The sequence below is a fragment of the Thunnus thynnus genome, chromosome 18 (genome assembly GCF_963924715.1).
Source record: "Thunnus thynnus chromosome 18, fThuThy2.1, whole genome shotgun sequence".
NCBI lineage: Eukaryota > Metazoa > Chordata > Actinopteri > Scombriformes > Scombridae > Thunnus > Thunnus thynnus.
Window position 1 is genome coordinate 10,532,044 of NC_089534.1, and position 22,597 is coordinate 10,554,640.

The 22,597-nt window shown below is 41.2% G+C and overlaps 2 protein-coding genes across 4 annotated transcripts in view; one reads left to right on the plus strand and one right to left on the minus strand.

Moving 5' to 3' along the window:
* Positions 1 to 22,597, minus strand: part of LOC137169031 (hormonally up-regulated neu tumor-associated kinase homolog A) — a 129,497-nt gene that overhangs the window by 42,339 nt on the left and 64,561 nt on the right. The window lies entirely within an intron of this gene.
* Positions 990 to 11,035, plus strand: tbx18 (T-box transcription factor 18). 2 transcript variants are annotated; one of them, XM_067572332.1, is made up of 8 exons: positions 990 to 1,845; positions 3,321 to 3,480; positions 3,829 to 3,930; positions 5,275 to 5,446; positions 6,013 to 6,180; positions 7,138 to 7,202; positions 8,558 to 8,652; positions 9,311 to 11,035. In XM_067572332.1, the coding sequence occupies exons 1-8, from the start codon at positions 1,611 to 1,613 to the stop codon at positions 9,850 to 9,852; spliced, it is 1,539 nt and encodes a 512-aa protein (XP_067428433.1). In that variant the 5' UTR covers positions 990 to 1,610; the 3' UTR covers positions 9,853 to 11,035. The 2 variants fall into 2 exon arrangements, with proteins under 2 accessions (XP_067428433.1, XP_067428432.1); XM_067572331.1 differs by having other exon boundaries at positions 1,007 to 1,845; positions 3,318 to 3,480.

A 22,597-nucleotide genomic window follows, 5' to 3' on the forward strand; every position in this document is an offset into this window, starting at 1 on the left:
AACTATTAATTATTGCGTATTAAGCAGTTTTGTAGTCATTTATTTGTTAAACTATCAGTTTTGGAAATCCGCACACGCGCGCGCGCGCGCACGCACGCACGCACGGCCTCCCTGTCTTGTTTATTTATAGCCAGGTTCTCCCCCCCACCCACCCCCCCATCACCCCCCTCCTCCATATGTTAGAGCCTACACACGCACACACACCAGCACGCATTCCCCGCGCGACCACACACTCATTTACGCGGCCTTGAAAGCGAAAATGATTATTTCCAAACGCGGACAGAGAATCCAACACAAGTCACGTCAGCGAATTGTAATTTAAATCACTTCAGTGATCCTGTTACTTCTCTTAATCAGGACTTCAGTCAGGCTTATTTATTAAATCAACAGGGTTTATTTATAACATTTAACAGGCATCGAGCATTTGAAGGCCTATTAAACAATTAATTATTATTAAATTGTTGCCTTTAAAGACTCAACGAATATTTATATATAAGCTGCGTTTATTTATTTCAACACTGACTTCGCCTATTGGTGCTTGAGATTAACAACTATAGATTATAAACTAGTGCAACTACCGTTTTTATTTTAATGCAGTTACAGCTTCTCGTGCTTCTTTATCTTTTTTTATATTGTGTTATTGCAGTGAAATCAGTCAGTTAAGGATATTGTCACCAATATTGTCATTGCATGAACTCCTACTGCAATGACACCTACCTAATGATTTTATTTAGTTTATTAATTACAGCTTTGTTATAATGTCAATAAGCAAAGCTTTCATTGTGTAAACTGTCACTGTAACTGATTGCTCAATTACATTGGACGTGTCTCTCTCACACACACATTTCAGAATTCAGATTTTTTTTAAAAGTTATCTTTCGATGTGCACAAAAAAGATAAAATAAACAAAAATGTCACATATATTTTCTTACTATATGGGCCAGTGAACATATATATATACCAGCAGCCTTGGCACATTTATTTTTGCCGCTCATAATGATTATCACGTGCACAAATACATTTTAAGGCATTTCCTTTGTGGAACACGTTGAGGCTCTAATAAATACTTATTTTCAGGATGAGCATAAGTGGCTACAGTGCAGGAGGTACTAATGGCCAGATATGCAAAGCATGTCGGGCCGGTGTGTGAAAATGCGCGCAATGCACCAGAGAGACGCTCCTCGCGCTCCTTCGCCTGAAGACATGATTCATTCACCAGCTCTACTTTTACCACATAAGGCGGCACGAGCGGCCCCCACAGCGGGCGGGACCGGGGAAAGGTTCCGGGGGGCTGTGATTACACGTGATTGGTTGCTCTGTGTCGTGATTGACAGATCCCCTTCTCCGGCTCTCCTCTAAGCTCCGGTTGTTGACACCCTCCAAAAGTCCGCACGGCGCTCACGGATAACGGAGACATTATCACAGCTCGTCCCGGCTCACCCCGTTTCCTCCGCTCGAGGAGGGAGAAACCGTCCCACCGGCCAGCACAGGACAATCATCGTGGATTGACTTATTTTGCTACTGCTTACGTTTTGAACTTTTTCTTGCTCCTTGCAAGCTCGTGACGCCGTCTTCTTCCTCTCGCTCCTCTCTCCCCGAGCACGAGAGAAATGGCAGAGAAGCGGCGGTCCCCGTGCGCGCTGAGCGTCAAGGCGCACGCATTCTCGGTAGAAGCGTTGATCGGGGCGGAAAAAAGACGCAGGACGGCCGGAGAGGATGCTGAGTCCCCCGGCTACGAGGACGGAACTGATGTCTCTGATCTAACCGGGAGCCCGGGCCCGCGGGCCGACAGAGCGAGCACCAGCGACCGAGGCAGCGAGGCTGAATGTGCCAGTGACGGATCACGTAAGTAAATAACAACAAAGCAAGGCAAAACAACAACAATAACAATATTATTATTATCATGAATAATAACTCACTTTACCTGCACACAATTGCTGATATCACTACTCACTAACAGTGGAAATAAATATCAAATGTTCATATTATATCTAACCATACACTCTTATTTAAGCTGTAGATCTGTTTTTTACTGACGTACAGTAAACAATTCTATCTTCCAGCTAGCCTATACTGCATGCACATTTGATAACCTATAACTATATTTTAAGGGAAATATTTCAACTTTATCATAGCTTCTCGCTGACATGACTTTTCCATAGTTCTTTCTCTCAGCATTATGCTTGCTCTCCTGCATGCTGCTCATTAAAAGCCAATAATAAGAAGGAAAAGATTATAAACCAAAACAATGATCGGCTTTGGTCAGAGCCACGCAGTGGAAATGTGATATCATATCAAGGCCCTGGTCTAGTAAATATGAGTGGTGTGAGTGTGACTAATGTGCGACGCTTTATGAGTTGTGTTGCAATCATAAACACGCCAATTAGCAGCGTATAAAGACAGGGAAGCTGCCACGGCAAGGATGCTGCGAGGTCTGCAGAAAGCATGAACCGACTGGCCCTGACAAATTAGGATTTAAATCTGCTACAGGTTTCAAACGCACTTGGCTGAGGATTTGTCTTTGTGTTAGTCTGGCTTGTTAGGTCCATGTCTAATGTCCATAAATTTCCACCACTTGGCGAGGCCTGTGTTGAATGGCGCAAATAACAACAGCGGTGAGACACATAAACACACTCTAAACATATCCTCTATTAAAAAACAGTAAAAAGTCAAGTAGTCCATACAGAAAATAATTATACATTTCCTATTAGGACTTGAATTGGTGATAATATAGAAAACTTGCTATATTTCTACTCTATCATGCTATATTCAGTAATGAGTGATCTTATCTAAAGGTAGGCCTATATAACTATAATATTCTTACAGATTCCGAGCTTTCATTGTACCAGTATGTGGGGTTAATTAATGTAATCATAGGGCTACTTAAAGGCATGTTTATCTCCTTGAAATAACAGCTATAAAAGAACTTGTAGCATGTAGTAAAATTCGTGTCCTTTTTGTGGGCTGCTGAAGCTTTTTTTCATCATTGCAACAGGACAGTTGCAATAATCTTCTTAATAATAAGTCATTTTATATTACTGTATGTCATATTTTAAATGGTGGTGTTTAAAGCCTGTTTTATACAGTATGGCCTTGGCTTTGCAGCACATGTGATGTAACAGGGAGTTCGTCCTGCTGTGTTTGTGTGCTTTTAAAATATACTGTATTCATAATTTAGTGTTTTCTGACTCATAAAACACAAATGTCTTGAGGTGTAACAAGTTGTTGCCATGACTCGTCTTTTATGGATGTTTCATCATTAAAAAAAAAAAAAAAAAGCAAAAAAAACACGTCAACCTTGCTTCTTTCCGGTGCAGCAGAGAGCGAGGACGCGCTGTTAGAGAGCCCGCAGCCCGCAGCTCTGTGCACGGCGTCGGTAACCGGTTCCGGAGAGGAGACCCGCGTGGACCTGCAAGGATCAGACCTGTGGAAACGGTTCCACGAGATCGGCACAGAAATGATCATCACCAAGGCTGGAAGGTAGGGGCAGAGTTCAGATGGGAATGGTGGAGGGTAAGGAGGGGGGGAGAAAATATGAGATCACTGGAGACATTAGTTTAGAATAAAAATATTAATATTTCTAAAATATGAATAATTAAATTAGATGGTACATTAGCTATAAAAACAACACACTGTATTAGATAATTATAGGCTTACTTGGCTGAATCAAAACTTACTGAAATATAGAAACATAATTTATTTTCTTTCGTATTTTTATTATTATTATTATATTTATTATTATTATTATTATAAAGTGCTGTAAATCAGTGTGGCCTGTGGTTTAGCTGAAATCTCCAATGCAGATGATTTATTTGGTTTTCCTGTCAGGCGGATGTTCCCCGCTATGCGTGTGAAGATTACGGGCTTGGACCCACATCAGCAGTATTATATTGCCATGGATATAATCCCCGTGGACAACAAACGATACAGGTAAGAAGCATATCAGTAGTAAAAGAGGCCACAGAAAGCTTATTATCATTTTTATGAGTTTTACAATGACAATCACAGGCCTGCAGAACTGTGGTAGGAGTATTAAAGTGATATAGAAAATAAAAATATCTTCTAGTATATCAGTGGCCTATAACCTCACACGCATGCCCTATAGAAACAGGAATATTGCAGTAATTTTCGTCAGCATGTAGTCTTAATTTAGACTCCATTTTTGTGTCTGGTACAACCCAAGATTTTTCAATTGTGCAATCCCAGTTCGGTCCCCACAAATGGCGCTTGGCACCGGTGTTTTGTCACGGCGGTTTTGCCGTCCCTTTTGGAAAAGGCCTTTTGGATGCCTAACCTCTCCACCCTAGAAGGTCAAACCAACAAATGTCGTTATAATGCGGAGGAAAACAGCGTGTTATTGCAAAAGCGTCAATGCAGCCAAGTCTTCGCATGCTATACACTGCAGGTCTATCATTTCAAAAAACTTTCAAAAGCCGTGTCTATGTGAGTACATTTTTAGCGGCATGGTGGAGTGATGAGTGATATCACTGAGGACGTGTTAGTCGTTCAGTCTGACATGATTTTGCGCACGTACAGTAGTTTTACAGACTTTGGTGCACACAGTTCAGAGCTGCGGGCAACGGGTGAATGAAGGAGAGTCTGCAGGATTTTTTTTTTTTTTTAATTCAAACAAACGCTTAACAGCAGGTGATGAATACACCTTTAACCAGATGAGGAACTAATTAGTTGCTGTGTTTCTGGCTGAGGGCTATCAGACGCATAGGATTTCTATTCTAAATCTTTTTCAGAAATGGCATATTCCCCTTCAGGTGTTAAAAATAGACTATTTACTTTAAAGTCGACACTTAACTTGGCGCATGGGTAATATTTTCATGTAAATTGTAGCACAGAAGAGAATATGTGCTTGGAAAAAAATCTGTTTGATCCATTATATCTGTAAATATATATATATATATATATATAATCCCTGTTTTCTTTAGAACCAGCTCAAATTTGAAAAGATAATCTGGAATCAGCTGAGGGTCAATCAGATTGCTTTTTTTAGTCGAATAGTAATCACAATTTCGATTGAATGGTTTTTATTCCCGTGTCTGGTACAGTATGCGCTCTCTCCAGTTTTAAAACAGGCCTTTTCATGAATTTCTTCAGATCACTGCTGATGTTTGGCACCGACAGTGACAAAAACAATAAAGTTGGTTTTTCTTACCACGCCATCGAGCATATGTTATAGGCTACAAAGTCAATTGGGTGTATAAAAAAGCAAACTTGTGACATTGTGCTCACTCACCACTGAACTGTGTGTGATTCGTGAAGGTACGTGTACCACAGCTCCAAATGGATGGTTGCGGGGAACGCGGACTCCCCAGTGCCGCCCAGGGTGTACATCCACCCGGACTCCCCGGCCTCAGGAGAGACGTGGATGCGTCAGGTGGTCAGCTTCGACAAACTCAAACTGACCAATAACGAGCTGGACGACCAGGGACATGTAAGTACCACGACAAGGAGTGGCTGGATATGATATTACTACCACTTATGTCCGTGATACTCTTTTAGTGGTATTTTATCTCCATTACAATATTCATATTTAGACTTTATATATATATATATGTTTTTTTGTCGTGATAATTCTATCTTTTAAAAACCTTTATAAACTAAAAAATAAATAAATAAAAACGTACCAGCCTTTAAATACAATTTAAAAGCCTGCCACTGCATTCTTTCTGCAGCATTTTCTTATATTATAAGAATATAAATAATAATAATCACATATAATAATGACAAAATTAAGTTAGAACAATTGATAAATTATATTGGCAAGTCTGACATTACTGCAAGTGACAAATGTTTTCTTGTATGTGTGTGTGTGTGTGTGTGTGTGTGTGTGTGTGTGTGTGTGTGTGTGTGTGTGTGTGTGTAGGTGCAGGTGCATGTATTTATTTGTGTGACCATATGTGTGCACGTTCACCTCATTTTTCAGAAATGTAAATAACACAAATTCGCCGTTATGTCATTTAAGCCTCAAACTACAAATTTCTCTCCCTTTTTTTTCAGATTATTCTGCACTCCATGCATAAGTACCAGCCGCGGGTCCATGTGATCCGTAAGGAGTGTGGAGAGGAGTTATCCCCAGTAAGAGCCATCCCTGCCGGGGAAGGCACCCGGACCTTCTCCTTCCCTGAGACTGTGTTCACCACCGTCACAGCATATCAGAACCAACAGGTAGCATAGCTGACCTCCACATAACCACATTTCCTCTTAAAAACCAACACCGCTGGCTGAACCAAATATACAAAAATAGCCACAGTGGCCAAGAAACCCACATGTTTCCAGTCTGCAAGTGCTACACTGACTGCCCTGTTGCTGAAAGATATTGTTGTTTGTTTTGTAGTTTGTTTATAGTTACATGCCTGCGATGACTGATAAGGATTTTAAATAAATTTCTGCAGGCCACACGGGTTTATGAGCTCTTCAGCTACTATGTGATACTGAATAGTGAAATAAGAAACTATTTTAACTCCTGTACCAAGAATTTTATGTCTGGGATCTTGGTCTGAGGAAAAGCTTACTGGACTGATTGTTCAGAACTGAGAACAATACATGTCTTGTTTAAGGGTGCTACTCAAGTTCGTTTTTTAAGGACTTGTACATCGCTTGAATGTCCTATATTATCTATACTTTTTTTTCCCACCAAATTTCAAAGCAATGTCTTTCAGTGCTGGGTTTTCTGGATTTTTTTACACTGAAACGGTCATTGTGAGCTTTGAAGTAGGAAGTCAGCTCAGTCGGCTGGGCCGCAGCACATGATGGCTGATGTCAGAACATGATGGCGATGCCTATAAAAGTCCTTTTGGATACGGGTCACAGAGCTGGGCCTTAAACGCCACCCACAGCTTGGGCAGCCCCACAGACCTTTTACCAACATGCATACACACACACACATACAGAAAATCATACGTACAGTATGTGCAAGAAAAAAACATGTATGCATTCCCAATATATTACATGCATACAAACATCACAATTTCAGCTAATAGTGCACATAAATGTATTTATTTATAGACCTGATGTAAGGATTACAGAGAAAGAAAATTATTTTGGCTGGCATACAGTATGTTATCATGCATTTAATAACAACTGAACTTTTGGAAATAATTTGAGTCTTATTTTGCTTTTCAGATAACAAGGCTGAAAATTGACAGAAACCCATTTGCCAAAGGCTTCAGGGACTCTGGCAGAAACCGGTGAGTTCATTTCAACGAGAGATTTTCACATTATCTAGTGCTTTAGGGGTAATGTAGATTGCTTGACTGCATTATATTCTGGCTTGGTTGTGGTTTTTGTCACGGCTATTTCAGTCAGATTTTATGGGGAGCAAAGCTATGTATTTATTTATTTTTTTCTAATGGAAAATGTGCAACAGCCTCCCTATTAAATCTGCCTTAAATGCCAGGAAAGAAATTGACTTAACTGAACAGACGTGGCACATATTATTTCACTTTCATTCCTATTAATCAACAATGCATTTTCATTAAATGTGCTAACTTTAAAGGCACATTAATTTCTTCAATTGCATAGTGACAGCCATAAGCTCTGAGAGGGAAAAATCTAACCTCGGCTGCAAACCCAAATGGAGCGTCAGATTCCAGCCAACCTCGGGAACATAAACATCAACAGCAAAATAATAAAAGTCAAGAGTGTCCTGAAGAAAATCTGTATAAACACATTTCTAAACATATATAAACACAGCATTAAAACAACACAGCAGTAAAACTCCAACAGTCTCCAAACAGCCACTCCCCTGAGGCCTCACAGAAATCATTAGAGAGGAGGGGAGAGAAAGGGGGAGAGCAGGAGAAAGAACGTGTGAGACAGAAAATTTGAGAGGGAGGAAGGTAAAGGAAGGCAAAACTGGATAACCGAGGGACCCTGACAGCTGACCCTATAAAAGTTAAACTCAGGAAGGCTGAAAAAAACTCCCTTTAAATATTACAGGAAGAGTTAAGCAGTTTGCTAAATAAACTTCTGCTCTGATAGGCTGCTTTGGAGCGCACAGAACCGCTCCGGGCAGCTTGTCTAAATTATCACCGTGGCTACAACCCTGCGGGGGGGGGGGGACTTTTATCCTCACGCTAACGAGGGGTAACAGAGGACTTGCATTACCCCGCCACAGCAACCCTCTGCCCCACCTAGAGGAGGAGGGAGACGCAGATTGGGGGGAAGGGGAGTCCCACCTCATAAATCCTTGCTGCGGCTTCCTGCTCCTTCGTCCTGATTCGCCCGTAAAAGCCGTGTGAAAGCAATTACCTCCGAGCACCCGGCTGGCAACAGCCAATCGCAACGTGGCGTTTATGCCCCTCATTACCTGTGGTCTCCATGGAGACGGTAAGAGAGGCCCCACGGGCGACTAAGATGGCCGCCAGGTGGTTGCCGTAATGTACGACCCTGTGAGGCATGCTGGGAGTGAGAGGGGCTGCAGCTGCATCAATGACTACAGAAAGTGCAGGACTAGGACGCTCTGCTTCAAGTAATTTTGTGATGATTTGTCTGTAACACTGACGTATGCGTGTTAATGTGTAATTTTGTTTGTGCTTTACAGGATGGGTCTGGAGGCTTTGGTTGAGTCTTACGCATTCTGGCGTCCATCTCTGCGAACACTCACATTTGAGGACATACCTGGCATGGCTAAGCAAGGTACCGTAGAGCTAGCGAACAGAACGAGTTCTAAATACTGATAATATGTCAACAACTTGTTCTTTGTCCTTAAAAAAAAAAAGGCTGTTTGTCATTGCCTTTCAAAACTCTGATGTGTTGCCTCGATCGGCAAGATGATATCGTTTGTCAGTGCCATCCAAAACACATATGACAATTCCAAAAATTATTCATATTGCCATTTTCTGATCTGCCATCACTTTTCTTAAGGTATGGTTAGATTTAATTAAGCACAGAAACTACTTGGTAAAGGGTAGGGAATGATTGTGGTCATAGTTACAAAAAACAATGTCAATTGTTGGTAGTAAATTTAACATCTGTATACCACACCACTTAGAACTAATTGCAATAATTTTTACGTAAGGTAACATGAGGCCAGGGATTGTTGTGGCCCTAAAAACTGATTTAGTGACTGAATGAATCATTAATAGCAGAAACACTGAATTTTCTAATGACGTTCACAAAGAAACAGCATTTAATGTGAATCGGTCACGCTGGAATCAGAGCCAAAACTTGATGCATCCCCAGTCGTTTGAAGCATTTGAACAAATGTTCAATGTTGTCATTGTTCTCATGAGGACTGTCTTAAATAAGCGGACGTGGGTTTAACTTCTCTGTTTTTCTGGCTTTGCTTCTGTAGGAGTCCCAGGAGCTCATGGAGGGCTTGGAGCATCGTCTCACCTGCTCTCAACATCCCCGTGCTCCTCGCCTTTCCAGGTTTGCCCTCTCAGCCCGCCTGACTACACCTGCAGCCGACCCACACACCCCCTCCATCGTTACAGCAACCCCCCGGAGCCGTTCCCCCCTCCCAGAGGTCCATCAGCGTACGAGGGTGAAGGATTCTGTTCCCTGCCTCTCCCTGCTTCTCAACTTGGTTATCTATCCAACCCCACCCCGCAGGGTTACGCTGGTCTTCGCCTCCACACACCGCCCTACAGTCTGTACGGTTACACGTTTCCTCCTTCACCACGCCTCGCTGCCAGCCCAGATAAAATGGCCGCCGCTGCCACTGCCAATCATCAGAGTCCCTTCCTTGGCTCGTCTCCCAGTGGGACGCTAACGGACAGTCTGGGTGTGCTCAGTGGAGGACAGCAGGGCTTCTTGTTTGATTCTCGGACTTTAGGACTGGCAGGTAGCCAGCCGGGAGGTGGGGCCTCACAGGTCACTGCCCACATGGGCTGAATTTGACTCCGGACATCTATGGTTGTCACGAAGACAAAATGACACTCTAGAATGGGTGTAAGTTGCCTTTGGTTCAGAACGTTCTACGAATAAATCATCAATGTGCTGAACAAGCATCGAGCTGAACTGGACAAACAGAGAAGAGTGACAGATCAAGCCATTGTTTCTGTGAGCATAAAGAGCTTGCCAAAGCTCCTTTAACTGAGGGGAATATTTTACCAAGTTCTTATCTTCCAAGTATGGTCTCTAGCATGTGCAACTACAGTGGTCACTAATGGGGGAGACTTCCAGTGGTTTCGGATAAGGAGTTTTTAACGGTGTAACCCAGTGACTGAACTGGAACTGATTATGGATCGGGCAGAAACTGGGCTGGCCCAGATACTCAAAGCAAGCACTTCAACCCCTGGCAGGAGTCTCTCTCCTCCTCAAGCATCAACTACGATACCCACACAGCATTCTACATTTGGCCTGCTTTGGAAGGAGTTACTGAACACTACTTTTTAACTTGTTTTTAAGGGATATATTGACTAAATTCTTTTTTGTCAATTAAATTCTTTCTCATTACATGCCTGGTGGTGTTCTCCATCAAGTTTTTTGAAATAAACATGTAGCTAGAGTCCACATTGTAACATGCGCAACAGGCAGGACCTTTTCACCACTCAAACTTTTGAAAAAAAAAACCTTTTACACATTCGTCACCAGGGGCTTGTTGCATATTAACCTGATGACATCACGGCCATGCAAGATATCCCGGTGACAGTTATGGACTGATGAGGTTAAAGCTGTGGGAGAGTGATGAATGATTGACTGATCTACATATTCTTCGTCTGGTTTGACAGATGTATACTTGATGCAGCTGTTTGGATGTCAGGCTGAATTACATCTTTCCTTGTGTAACAGAGACGTAACTGCACATGATGACTCTGTATATAGCGGGGGAATGGGGGGCAGGAGGAGAGACGTGTATATAAAGGGCTGTGTGACCCTTCGCACTTAAAAACCCCAATGCACCTGCTTCTGCTCTTTAGACTGGGTCAGGTAGGCAACAGCCAAACCCTGAACTTGACCGAAAAGCTTTTCTTTGCAAACACGCGCTATATCAGCACGCCTCTTTGGCCGAGGACATTAACATGTTCTGTGACCTTTTTGAGCAAAATAAAATATATCTATTCATGCCACAATGTTTATATGTCATCGATATCTTACTAATTTAACTGATTTTGGATGATTCAGTAATGCAGTTGTGAGTGTACATGTGTGTGAGCGTTTTCTTTCCACTTTTTTTTAAAAACAAAAGTCAATACAATGCTTACAATATATTTCCCTGTGAAAGAAAAGAATGGAGGACTGTATGCTTATGTATTCACATTCTCATGTAAGTGGTGCTGTGTATGTTTCAAGTGTGTGTGTCTGGTGTGTGATAAAGCAGTCAAAGGCTGGGGTTGTTTCACAGGCTTTAGATGCCAGAGAAATGAAAAATACCACAGGAGACAGGGAGAGAGAACTCCTCATAGGCTCACATACACACAGACACACGCACACATACACAAACAAATAACACATTCACATTGTCTTTATGGTGTAATGGCTATGTAACTAATACCCACAAGTCTGTTGGATTGACTGCTCACATGAGACAGGGTGTGCGGCGATTGTGGATGTGGGTGTGAAGGTGCGGATATGTGTGTGAGTGTGCACAACAGGTGGCTGAGATGTCAGCGAGTGTGTGACCTCACAGTCTTAAAGTTCATGTAGATCCCCGAGAACTGACCCCCTCCTCCAAAGTCATACTAGTCTGCTGAAAGCATAAGCCAAGATTTAAGAAAAAGCTGCTCGCTGTCACTGAAGCTTTGTAATTTTGACCCATTTTAACACCTGAACAAGCAGACCAACCAAAACCTCCAAGAAACCAAGACAAATGACAGAGAACCCTTTGGATTAGTTACAAGTATTTCTTCTGTGCCTCATACCTCAAATAAATTTTAAAATCAAAACAAGACACATACTGCATACTGCAGCTATTATAATACTTAGAAGTAAAGAGGCTTTGTCAGTAGCAAAGCTAGAAAAACAAATGAAGTGTAACAGAAGACAACTTTAACAGCTGAAAACATGAAACTTGGATCCAGCTTCATGCTTATCTTTACATCATGACTAAGCAGTAAAAAGCTCTTTCAAAACTACAACTGGAATGGTGACTACATCTGAAAGAGGACTCTGATCACCCGTGATGCATGACATGCATCTTTATATATACTGTAGATTACAGATTATATATCAGCACAGGTTGGAGGTGGAAAGTAGATCTGTAGAACTAGTTTTGCAGCTTTTAACTGATTTACTAGCGATCTGATTTTTCACCTTTCCTAGTTTTCATCCCAAAGGTTCCTGACTCTCATGCTGTCACCCATTTCCTCCTCAGCTCCTCTGTCCCCCCTCTCAGTTGTCTCCTGTCAGTCTGAAGGTGAGAGGTGCTGACGAGAGGAGCACATGTTAGGGGGAGAGGAGGCGAGAGAGGACGGATGGGGGGAGGAGAGCTTATTTTAGAACGCAGGAATGATTGGCTTGTTGTTTCTGAGTGACAGGGGACGGGACCCCTGCCTGGTGCATCCGTACCACACACACACACACACAGAAACACACATGCAGCAAAGACAGACAGAAATGCACGCATTCATCTGGTTATGCACAGCGTTCGCCGAGACACAAATTCATTAATGCAGATAAAAGCATAAAAACAATTTTCCTCATGCATAATTCCATCTGGAAAGAGGACAAAAATGACAATAACCTCGAACAAAACTACTCATTTATATGTAATCTCCTTTTCCCTGTCAGTTCCTTTAATAGAATAACACTGGTGGAGGTTTTGATGATTTGGAGAGGAGGCAATTTTACAAATCAAATGACTAAACAAGCTTCAAACTGCAGAACTTCTCAGACACACACTTGCACCACACACACACTCATTTATTGACACAGACACACTCCTGCGTGGTGTCAGTGGTCCGGTGATTCTCGGCTGAGGTGGGGACATTACCACTTGACCAGGTGCCGACGTGACAGATCTGTCACGCTATCTGCCTGGAGGAGGAGGAGGACAAGAGGGGAGGACAGAAGGAGGAGGAGGAGGAAGGGGGGTGGGTGGAGGGCAGCAGTGAGCAGGAGTAGTGTGTATGTGGGTATAACATAAGTCACTTTCAGGGACACACGCCAGACTTAGGACCAGTTAACTGGGGACAGCTTGTGCAATTGGGGACAAAATCTGTGTCCCCAATCAGTAAAATGCTGATTTTTTAGGTTAGTGGTTAAGGTTAGGGTTAGGTTTAGGCAAGTAGTGGGTATGGTTAGGATTAGGGTAAGTCTCCAGGAAATTAATGTAAGACTATGTAAATACCCCAAAAGCAAATCCCAATAAGAGTTGCAAACAGCAGGAAATGCAAGAAGTACTCAAAAACCACAACAGGCAAAGGGACAAGCAGGTCACATGTGATTCATCCTAACCAGCATTGACACATGGATGTTATTGTTAAGTCAGTGATACTGATTTCTTTACGTCCAATCTCAATTCAGAGAACGTCAGGGAGAGCAGGAAGGAATATTTTTGCAAAGGGGGAGCTGAGGTATTCTTGGGGGATGTTTGTGTATGTCTGTTTTTAATGGTAGTTAAGTCCTACATTCAAATGCACATTTTCACAATTTCATCGTTAGACCTCAGGGTTTTCCTGTTTTTTCACAGTGCTGTCAAGTCTATTATCCTCAGTTTTACGCACATGACTACATACAAATTTGTGTATTGGGCTCTGAGCACTTCCAAAACGCGGGTGACCTACGCTCAACACTGTACCTGAACGCCTCCTGTGTAGACACACAGGGAAACTATGCTGAGTCTCTACTGCGGTTTGCTGTCATTTATGGTCACACTGTCCTCTCTGTCCTCTCCTCTGCTCTAGTTGTCGGTGTTTGTGTTTAGCTTAGTTTGTAACGTGTATTAAAATTTGTTAAATTCCTGTTAATTAAGCTACAGGCTGAAACAGCTCCTCCTCTCAACCAGCATCAGAGGGAGGAGGAGGGGGACAGGATGAAGATACTGAATGATTCTTCATTCTTTCTAAACTTCACTCAGTATTTTAATGTCAGGAATATTATTTATTTTACTGATATTTTTTATTTCTTTCCAGTGAGATACTATTTAATTTCTATAGTGACTTTGCTGATGGAAACATTACGGTTGCTGCTGTAGAAACAATATTTTGTCATATTTAAAATATAAATCTATTCTAACCCTGTTCTGAATTTATTCTTTTTTTTAAATAATAATCCAAACCCCCTATTCTTTAATAATGAAAAATAACCAATAAGAGTATTGATAAATATTCTTATTTCTTTCTCCTGGAGTTTCGTTCATTCCACCAACGCAGTCAACAAAGCAACATAACACATCACTATGACTACCATCTCTACTGTTATCAGATCATTTTAACACCCGCAGACACAAACATGACGAAAACTGTTGGTTACGTTAAATTTAGATGCTAAAAATGATCTGAATCAAGCTGATGAGTGAAAGTGAAAGTTATCAGCAGCTTCAACCAGGAAACCGACCAGAAGAAGAACAAACATGTAACTCACAGGAGGAGGTTTTTAAGGTCTGTTGATTCACAAACAATGAATCTTAACTCTCTGCATTCATCTTTAATCTGAAGTGTCTTTCAAGGAAATCTGATCACAGGACAGCAGCGCTGAACTTTGGAATGAATAATCTGAAAATAAAGTCAAATATTAACAGAGTATAAATGTTTATCCGTTGGATCATAAAATCTGATTTGTGCCTTTGATTCCAGCAAGGAAATAAAAAGTGCTGAGATGGCATTAATACAGTCTGTTGTATCTCTTTGATATGTACAAAACAGGACAAATAAATTATTTGTGGATAAGATAAAGATCAAATTGGAACCATAGCCGCCCCTACAGCTGACTAGTGGCTACAGCCTGACTATGGGAGGATGAGAAAATCCAGTTCAAATCCATTCACTACGAGCCTGTTTTACCAATGTTTTTACCAATTATTATATTTTATGGCATACAGTGCATTTTTTTAATACATATTGTAATGATAATAGTCCAACATTGTGTGAAAATGCATAGTTTTAAGCCAAATAACATCAATTTTTCTTGGGGATGACCCCCAAACCCCCCAACAAAAACCCTTGCGGGCCTATGAACTGGTTATTTTATTTGACTGCTGCAGGTCTGATAATGTAATCGACTGGATAGCATCATAAAACAACAACAATCATATCAGCAAAAACGCACAGAACAAGAAAAAATGCAGCCAGTATTCTACTGAATAGCTTAGCTATGGATCCTTCTGCTTTTTGTCCAGTAGCCTCAGACTTTTTCCTTGGTAGGCTGCTCTTGTTAAGAATTAAATTTAATAAGAATGCTTCTTGTTTGGCACCGGCACCAAATTACTGCCTTCTGATTGGCTGCTGTTCATGATCAATAACGAGACCTGATTAAAGTTTGACTGTCAAACATCTAATCATTGCATTTGTTTAACACTAGTAAATATAATGTCTATTCACATGGCTTTTTTGCTCCCTGCATTGGAAATAATGATATTCCAACTGTCCAGTTAAATCAAATCTCTTATTTGGCATCCAATGAAAAGCTTTTTTAATGATAGAACACAGAATAATAATCAACATTAACATTCAGGGGAGACAATTAGCCTACGTTTTAATTGATAGGGGGTGGTAAGGGACATGGACAATGGATATGGGGGGCGCTAGCCCAAAAAAGGTTGAGAACCACTGATATAGACTAATGATATAATGGTGACAACTTGATTCACAAGGATCTCCATGTCTTGAAAATTAAAGCCTAAAAGTCCTTTTTACAAAAGTCCCTATTCCCTAAAGTTTGTTACACCTCAAAATATTAACATGTTGGAGCGAAGATACCAATGATTTTGGGAACTAAAAGCTTTGCCACAAGGAGTAGAAAAATGATGTTTGACCTCATGATGGGATCCACAGGGCAGGTGACAGAATCAACCAACTCCAAAATGGTTATTCCTATTGGGAGCATGAATTAGCAAATGTCACGGCTGTCTATTAGATAGGGCATTTTCAAACCTATAATTGGTTTGTCCTGCTCTGAACCAGTGGATGAGTTGTTAAACTTGTTGCGTTTTCCCCCTCTCCCCTTCTTCTCACACAGAAAAAAATTCAAGCAAACCAAAAAACATCGCTAAAATCCACATGAAAACGTTAAGATCGTGGTTACAGCTAAACATTGAAAAAGCTAACACTGACAGGGTGCAAACCTGGGTCTTATAAAAAGTCTTACCTTACCACTACTGTTGGGTAGAGAGGGAACGTTAGTAGGAAATAGAGCAGCATTTGGTTTATAATTCATTATTCAGTTTGTATTTTTTCTTTGGCTGGTATTTTAATGTGTCATCACAACACATTTCACAGTGATACAAATGACTGTTTAATGTATCATCTTTACATGTAATATCTATTATTATCTAAAGCAGACTACTTTGATTTACTGTTAACATCAGATACACATAAATACACACTTGCTAGCGCTGCCAAAGCATCTCATCACGACACTGAATATCCCCACAGCTCCGGGGCATCAAATCAAAGCTGAGTGATATCAGTCTTTATTCTAGTGTGTCTGCATGTGTGGGTGTGTATTCATGCCAGCCTAGGCATACTAATATAGACATATACTATAAAGGTAAAACATAAACGATAGAGAGCAAGCAAAGTGGAATATTCTGAATATAACTGTTCTTTGAGCTGATTGATAATCATCTTGTAAGATAACAGTTAAAGTGATAGTGGTCAACCAAACTTCAGCATTCAATGAGTATTATTTTAAAGCTGTCTGTGTCAACACACACACACACACACACACACACACGCACACACACACACACACACACACACACACAAGTGCATAGCTCACTTGCACTGTTAAAATACACTCATTAAGTCTTCCTTTTTCCACTTGTTGCTGAATATTACAAGCAACTACAATTACTTCTGACCTTTCCATTCAGTGTTTATACAAACAGTTACCATTTGGCATGTGGAGTTGACTAACCAATGCAGACAATGCAATACAGATTGGAAACTGTTTTCGCTGGAAACATCTTTTAAAAAATTAGGGTAAATGAATGTGGATTAAATTTATTGTGTGCAGTAGGGAATGAAAGAAGATGAAATAATGCTACTAAGTTGGGGAAACTGTTCATCTGCATTGCCTTAAAATGTTTCCCATGTACAGTATGATGGTCTGTGGCATTCTCAAACAGTGAGTCTTGGCAAAAGTGAAATAAACCTATTTACCATATCTTTCCTCTACACCCGCTGCCTTTCTTCCCTCAGGGAACTGGCTACCCTGAGCTCTCAACACAGAAGTTAGCATTTGCATAGAGGCCAGTTATGTGGTTTTAGTGTCCTGTGTGATTGAAGTGTGCATTAACATATGTGACCACGTGGTTGAGCATGCTCAGAGGGGGAGTTGTGGCCTGCTGTACGTGACCGAGCATATAAACCAGGGAGTCCACAGGTGAGGTCATGTTGGGCAGTGACAAGAAAGTTCCCTGGAGCACAAAATAAGGTTTGGCAAAGAAACTTGCAATCGTCAGAGGCAAAAAAAGAGGTCAGCTTCTATCTGATGAGTAGCATATTAGAATTACAAATGGCGGTTTAGACAAACTTATATTGAAATATAAAGAAAAGCCTCAGGTTTCTTGAAGACAAAAGGACTCCCAAAGGTTTTCCAAGCAGGAGTTTCGTAATGATCTCAAAATATGTGTCAACACTTGAGTCAGTTGGATTTTAGTGCAAGATGAAGCTTGTGTGTTGCAGTGTTTCTCAGTTTAAGGAGCCAAAGATTTACAGAGGGGAAAAGAGAGGAGAGGAGACGAATGAGTACTGGGGTTCCTCTGCCCCTGATGCAGTTCCAGGAAGTGCACCTGTGCTCTGGGGGGCTTCGGCTGGTGACAGGAGGAGGGGTCAGATGCCGAGGATGTTGCAGGCTCAGCTCAGATACTCCTGCGTGACCTGTTAATGGCCTAGCGGGTATTTGATGACAGTTGCAAGAATCTGAGGCTCAGGATGTCCTTTATAGCCGTTAAATCTTTGTCATCAAATCTCCCCCCGCTAAGTTGATTTATAGTCCGCTCCGCAGTGTGTGTTTCTCAGTACCCTCTATTAGACATTCTGCGAACTCTGACCTATGAGGAGGAATAATTACGACACAATATTTTTCTGTAATCTTTCCATGTCAACAAAGAGGACATGAGCACCCCTACTGACTCTCTCTCTCTGGTTTTCCCGTGATATACAGATAAACAAAAAGCCACTCATGTGAATACACATGTATACTTCATAGTTAGTATGTGACACTATGTGCTTATGTGAGACACTGAGAAGGTCTGATAGACTGAGTGTCAAGCCAAAATGAAAGGAGAGGCTCTTCAATCTCTTGTAAATGTCCATCAGTTAGTTAACCATGTGCTCCGTGGCTCTGTCCCTTTTGAGCCTTGTGGCCAACGCTTTACCAAATGCAGGACAGTTATTCACAGCTGCCTTAGGCCGACAGTTTTAAGGGCTGAGGACTTTTTGGGAACTTAAATTAACACTTGACCTAAGCACCTGCTAAGCAGTGGTACCAAAGATAAGAAAGAAAAAAAAACTCAACCTAGAAAGCACAAACAGCGTTATTTATTTAGCGTTATTTTTGTACGGCTCAGTTCTAATTTGTGAATTTGGAGTGTGACCATAAACTGAACAACAGAGGGACAGATTGCCATGATGACATCATCAAAAACAATTACTGGAGCTGCTACTTACCGTACATAACCCTGAATAATGGAATAGCTCCTATATGACACTGTGACAGGAGCTACACATGGTGGGTTTATTGTTTTTACAGAGAGCGTGGGTAGATATCATGGATAAGGAAGGAACCACAAAGACAGATGAGAAAAAAAAACAATCCAATGACAGACTGAAGTGAGTTACAGAAGTTAGTGGAACAACAGCTAAACCGGAAGTGGCGTGGCAACTGCGGCTCTCAAATTAGAACTTGAGCCCCTCCATTAAAATAAAAATTATTTTAGTGTAACATTTCTATCACGCTATCTAGGATCCCACATGAGATATTAGAACTCTTCGTCAGCACTGTGCTGGGTACTGATCTACAAAAGACACAGCAGGAGGTGACTGACAGGGTCATGCTTGCATGTGTGTGGGTGTGTTTGTGTGTGTATATTTTCTGTGAGTGTATATGCTTCCATGTAACAAAAATAGTGCCCCTTGCTGGGCCCCAGCTCCCACATTCTGCTGCTAATAGGGAAGGTGCGTGTGAGTGTCCACGTGTGTGTGTGTATGTGTGTGTGTGTGTGTGTGTTTGTGTGGAAGTAGCCCTTGCCTGACCGTGGCCCTGTCCAAGTCTTAGCATGCTCATTTATAGCCAAGCAGCCCATCAATCTTAATAGAGGAGAGAAGTGCAAAGAGCCGATGAAACGCCAGACATGATCACTATTCACTCAATGGGGGCGAGGAGAGGGGGGAGGAGCGAGAGGAGGGAGTCGCAGGGAAAGATATGAGGAGGGGAGATGGAGGAGGCAGGGTGAGGGAGCACAGAGGGAGTGAAAGTGGGGAGGGAGGGAGTAGGGAAGAAGGATGGAGTGAGAAAGAGAAAGGCCGCGAGTTGTTTATCCCTGTAGGTGATAATAATGATCTGATCCTCTCTCTTCTGTCTGTGTCGCACTATTTGAGTGACGGATACGGCTTCATGAAAAACTGCTTAACAGGCCGAGGTGGGAGGCATGTAAGAGCATATACTGTCTTTTTGTGTCTCTCTCTGTCACACACACAGTCTCTCAATGTTTGGAAGATTTGGACGAAAGGTTGTCTAACTACAGCAAACTCTGCATGTCTTATAAGACAGTCAGCACATTTAAGGGCTTTTAATTAATGTCTTGTTTTATCACTGATAACGCACCACTACATTTAATAATCTTCATCATGCGTTGAAGGAGTCAGAAGCACAGATCCTCCTTTATTATTGAATTACAGCAATTCACATAATTCTTATTCATGTCCTTATCCTCAATACACTAACACACAGACACACAAATCACCGGCGGTGTTGGATGGGTCACATGCCGGGCATTAGATCACACTGTACTCTGTGTACGTGGTGTGGCCATACTGAGTCCTACTCAGGAATGGGCTGGTGTGTGTGTGTGTGTGTGTGTGTGTGTGTCAGTGGGGGTGGGAGGTCTGCTGAGAGGTGGGGAATGGCAATAGGATATTTGGCAAAGTGCTGCGAGACTGCGCTGACACAGGACACTGCGTCTTCATACCACAACAGAGCTGTCATACTCTCAGGAACTAGGTGCAAGAGTGATTGAGTAAGCAAATATTTACAGATTTACACCGGCCGTGTTTACCTGGCTACATTATAATACCACTATGGAAATAATGCAAGAAGGAAAGAGCTCATAGATAAAATAACGAGACAGAACAGAATGAGGATAAATGCAGTGATGTGTATGTAGGAATATTCATAGACTCTGCACACCTGCAGCCCTTTCCACACATGCAGGAACATTGCTGGCTTCAAATGTCTGTATAAGGTTGTAGTTTTTGGCATTCACACTTACATCTCCCATAGGTAACAATTCCATGTTAACTCATGTTTACATATTATATGACCAATGGAGTATTTTTCTTATCCTTATTAAAGATACTCAATCTCACTTTAGTAACTCCACTGAAGATTTGCAAAGGCCCCCAAAGAATTTTATTTCTTAATGTCTTGGATTTGATTAAAAAATAAGCTGCCAATTTTAGACAGTCTGATGGCGCAAAAGACGTTACAGAACATAAAAGGTAACTGATTCTCTCATATAATTCATATTCTGCTACTGTTGATCTGTTGTCTATTGTGTGAGTAGGTAATGCATTTTGCTGCATTTTCAACCTGTAAGCATTTGGCATGAATCAACATAGCTAACAAATTTCAAGGTGCTTTTACAGGACTGATATGGGATTTATTTGTTTGCACTGTGCATGTAGAGTGCAATTCCACAAGGAAAGAAATCCTGGAAGCTGACATGAGAGGATTTGACATGATTTGACACACCACAGCTTCTTGTTTTTACGTCTCAATTTTGTTTTTGTTAAAGAAATGAGATGTAACATGTTAATTACTGAGCTTTAGAGGAGCCAGGCTAACTGTTTCTAGTCTTTGTTCTAAGCTAAGCTAACCATTGCTTCATATGCTGGCTGTAGCTTCATATTTACAGTACAAACATAAGATATCGATCTATCTCTCAGCAAGAAAGCTATTTCCAAAATTGTCAAATTATTCCTTTAAATGTGAAGACTATTAAATCAAAGCGTGGCACAAGGAAACCATAACCCGTTGATACATCAAAAGAGTTTGAGAAATGTTATTAGGGCAGATATTTGCACAACCTCATTTTAACCACCTTTATGAAACTGAAACAATGTTTAAAACCACAATGTTGCGTTCCCACTGTTCTGTCTGAACCATTGAGTTAAAATACTTTACATTTGTAAATAGAGTAATCATTGGGAGTGATAATAATTTTGTGTAACTTAATTGGACTTTTGCTAATCTCACTGTACTGGCAATGAGTTAGGGTTCAATACTGTAATGAAGAGAAATTAAGACTACCTTTAATTTAGAATTATAAAATGTTTCATAAACCCGGTAGAGCCAAATGAAGCAATAGTTTGACTTGTTTGCTTAAAAAGCAGCGCCTGATTTATCTTATTTTTGCACAAGATATGTTCAATTGTTGGACTATTCAGCAAGATAAATCAAGCACACATCAAAGCAGTTCAAATATTTAAAAACCTATTCATGTTTTGTATATTTTGCCTGCAGGTCTGAAAGCCAGGACCACAGAGGGCAGTGCGGTGAGGTGAACCTGGGAAAGCCTGCAACAGCTGTGAGAAACCATCAGATCTGCCATTCCTCACACTTCAACAGCCAACAAGAGAGTGATTTATGATGGCCAGAGAGGGAGAGAAAGAGACAAGAGAGCAAGAAGGACAGAGAAAAAAGGACAGACATGGGGGAAGGACACATAAACAGAGAAGAAGAGGGAGAAAGAATGAAATAAACAGAGAAAGGAATAAAGACAGAGGAGCTGAAAGGAGATGTGATAAAGCAAGCAAAATGAAAGCGGAAAGAAAGATAAATACACAGAGAAAAAAGTAGAAAGAGAGTGACAGGAAAAGTGACAGGGGGAGAGGAAGATGGCTGACATGGAAAAAGAAGTAAAGGAGAAAGGTTGTAGTGTAAGGAACAAGTGAGACAACAAACTCAGAATAAAACATTTAAATATGCGATATTGTACAAATTATATATATATGTCTTCTGTTTTCTGATTCTCCTTGCTCCACAAAACACACAGAGGGAGAGACCACTTGATCAACACACTGGCACATACATGCACACAGATGCATGCATGCAAACAAAGGCTCTAAAACATATATACAGCTTTAGGGTCATGCCTTGTACAGAGAGTGATCGTACAGGCAGACTGAGGGAACAGCAGCACAGCGCAGCCAAAGGAAAGACTGGCTTAGACACTCCAATATATGATTTTTTTTATATATAGAGACAATATGCTTCAACTAAATGACAGACACGTTGTACTAATGTTCATTTA

Coding starts and splice junctions, on each gene's coding strand:
- tbx18 (XM_067572331.1), top strand. CDS start 1,611: ATGGCAGAGAAGCGGCGGTCCCCGTGCGCGCTGAGCGTCAAGGCGCAC. Junction 3,481..3,828: donor ATCATCACCAAGGCTGGAAG/GTAGGGGCAGAG, acceptor TTTTCCTGTCAG/GCGGATGTTCCCCGCTATGC. Junction 3,931..5,274: donor GTGGACAACAAACGATACAG/GTAAGAAGCATA, acceptor TGATTCGTGAAG/GTACGTGTACCACAGCTCCA.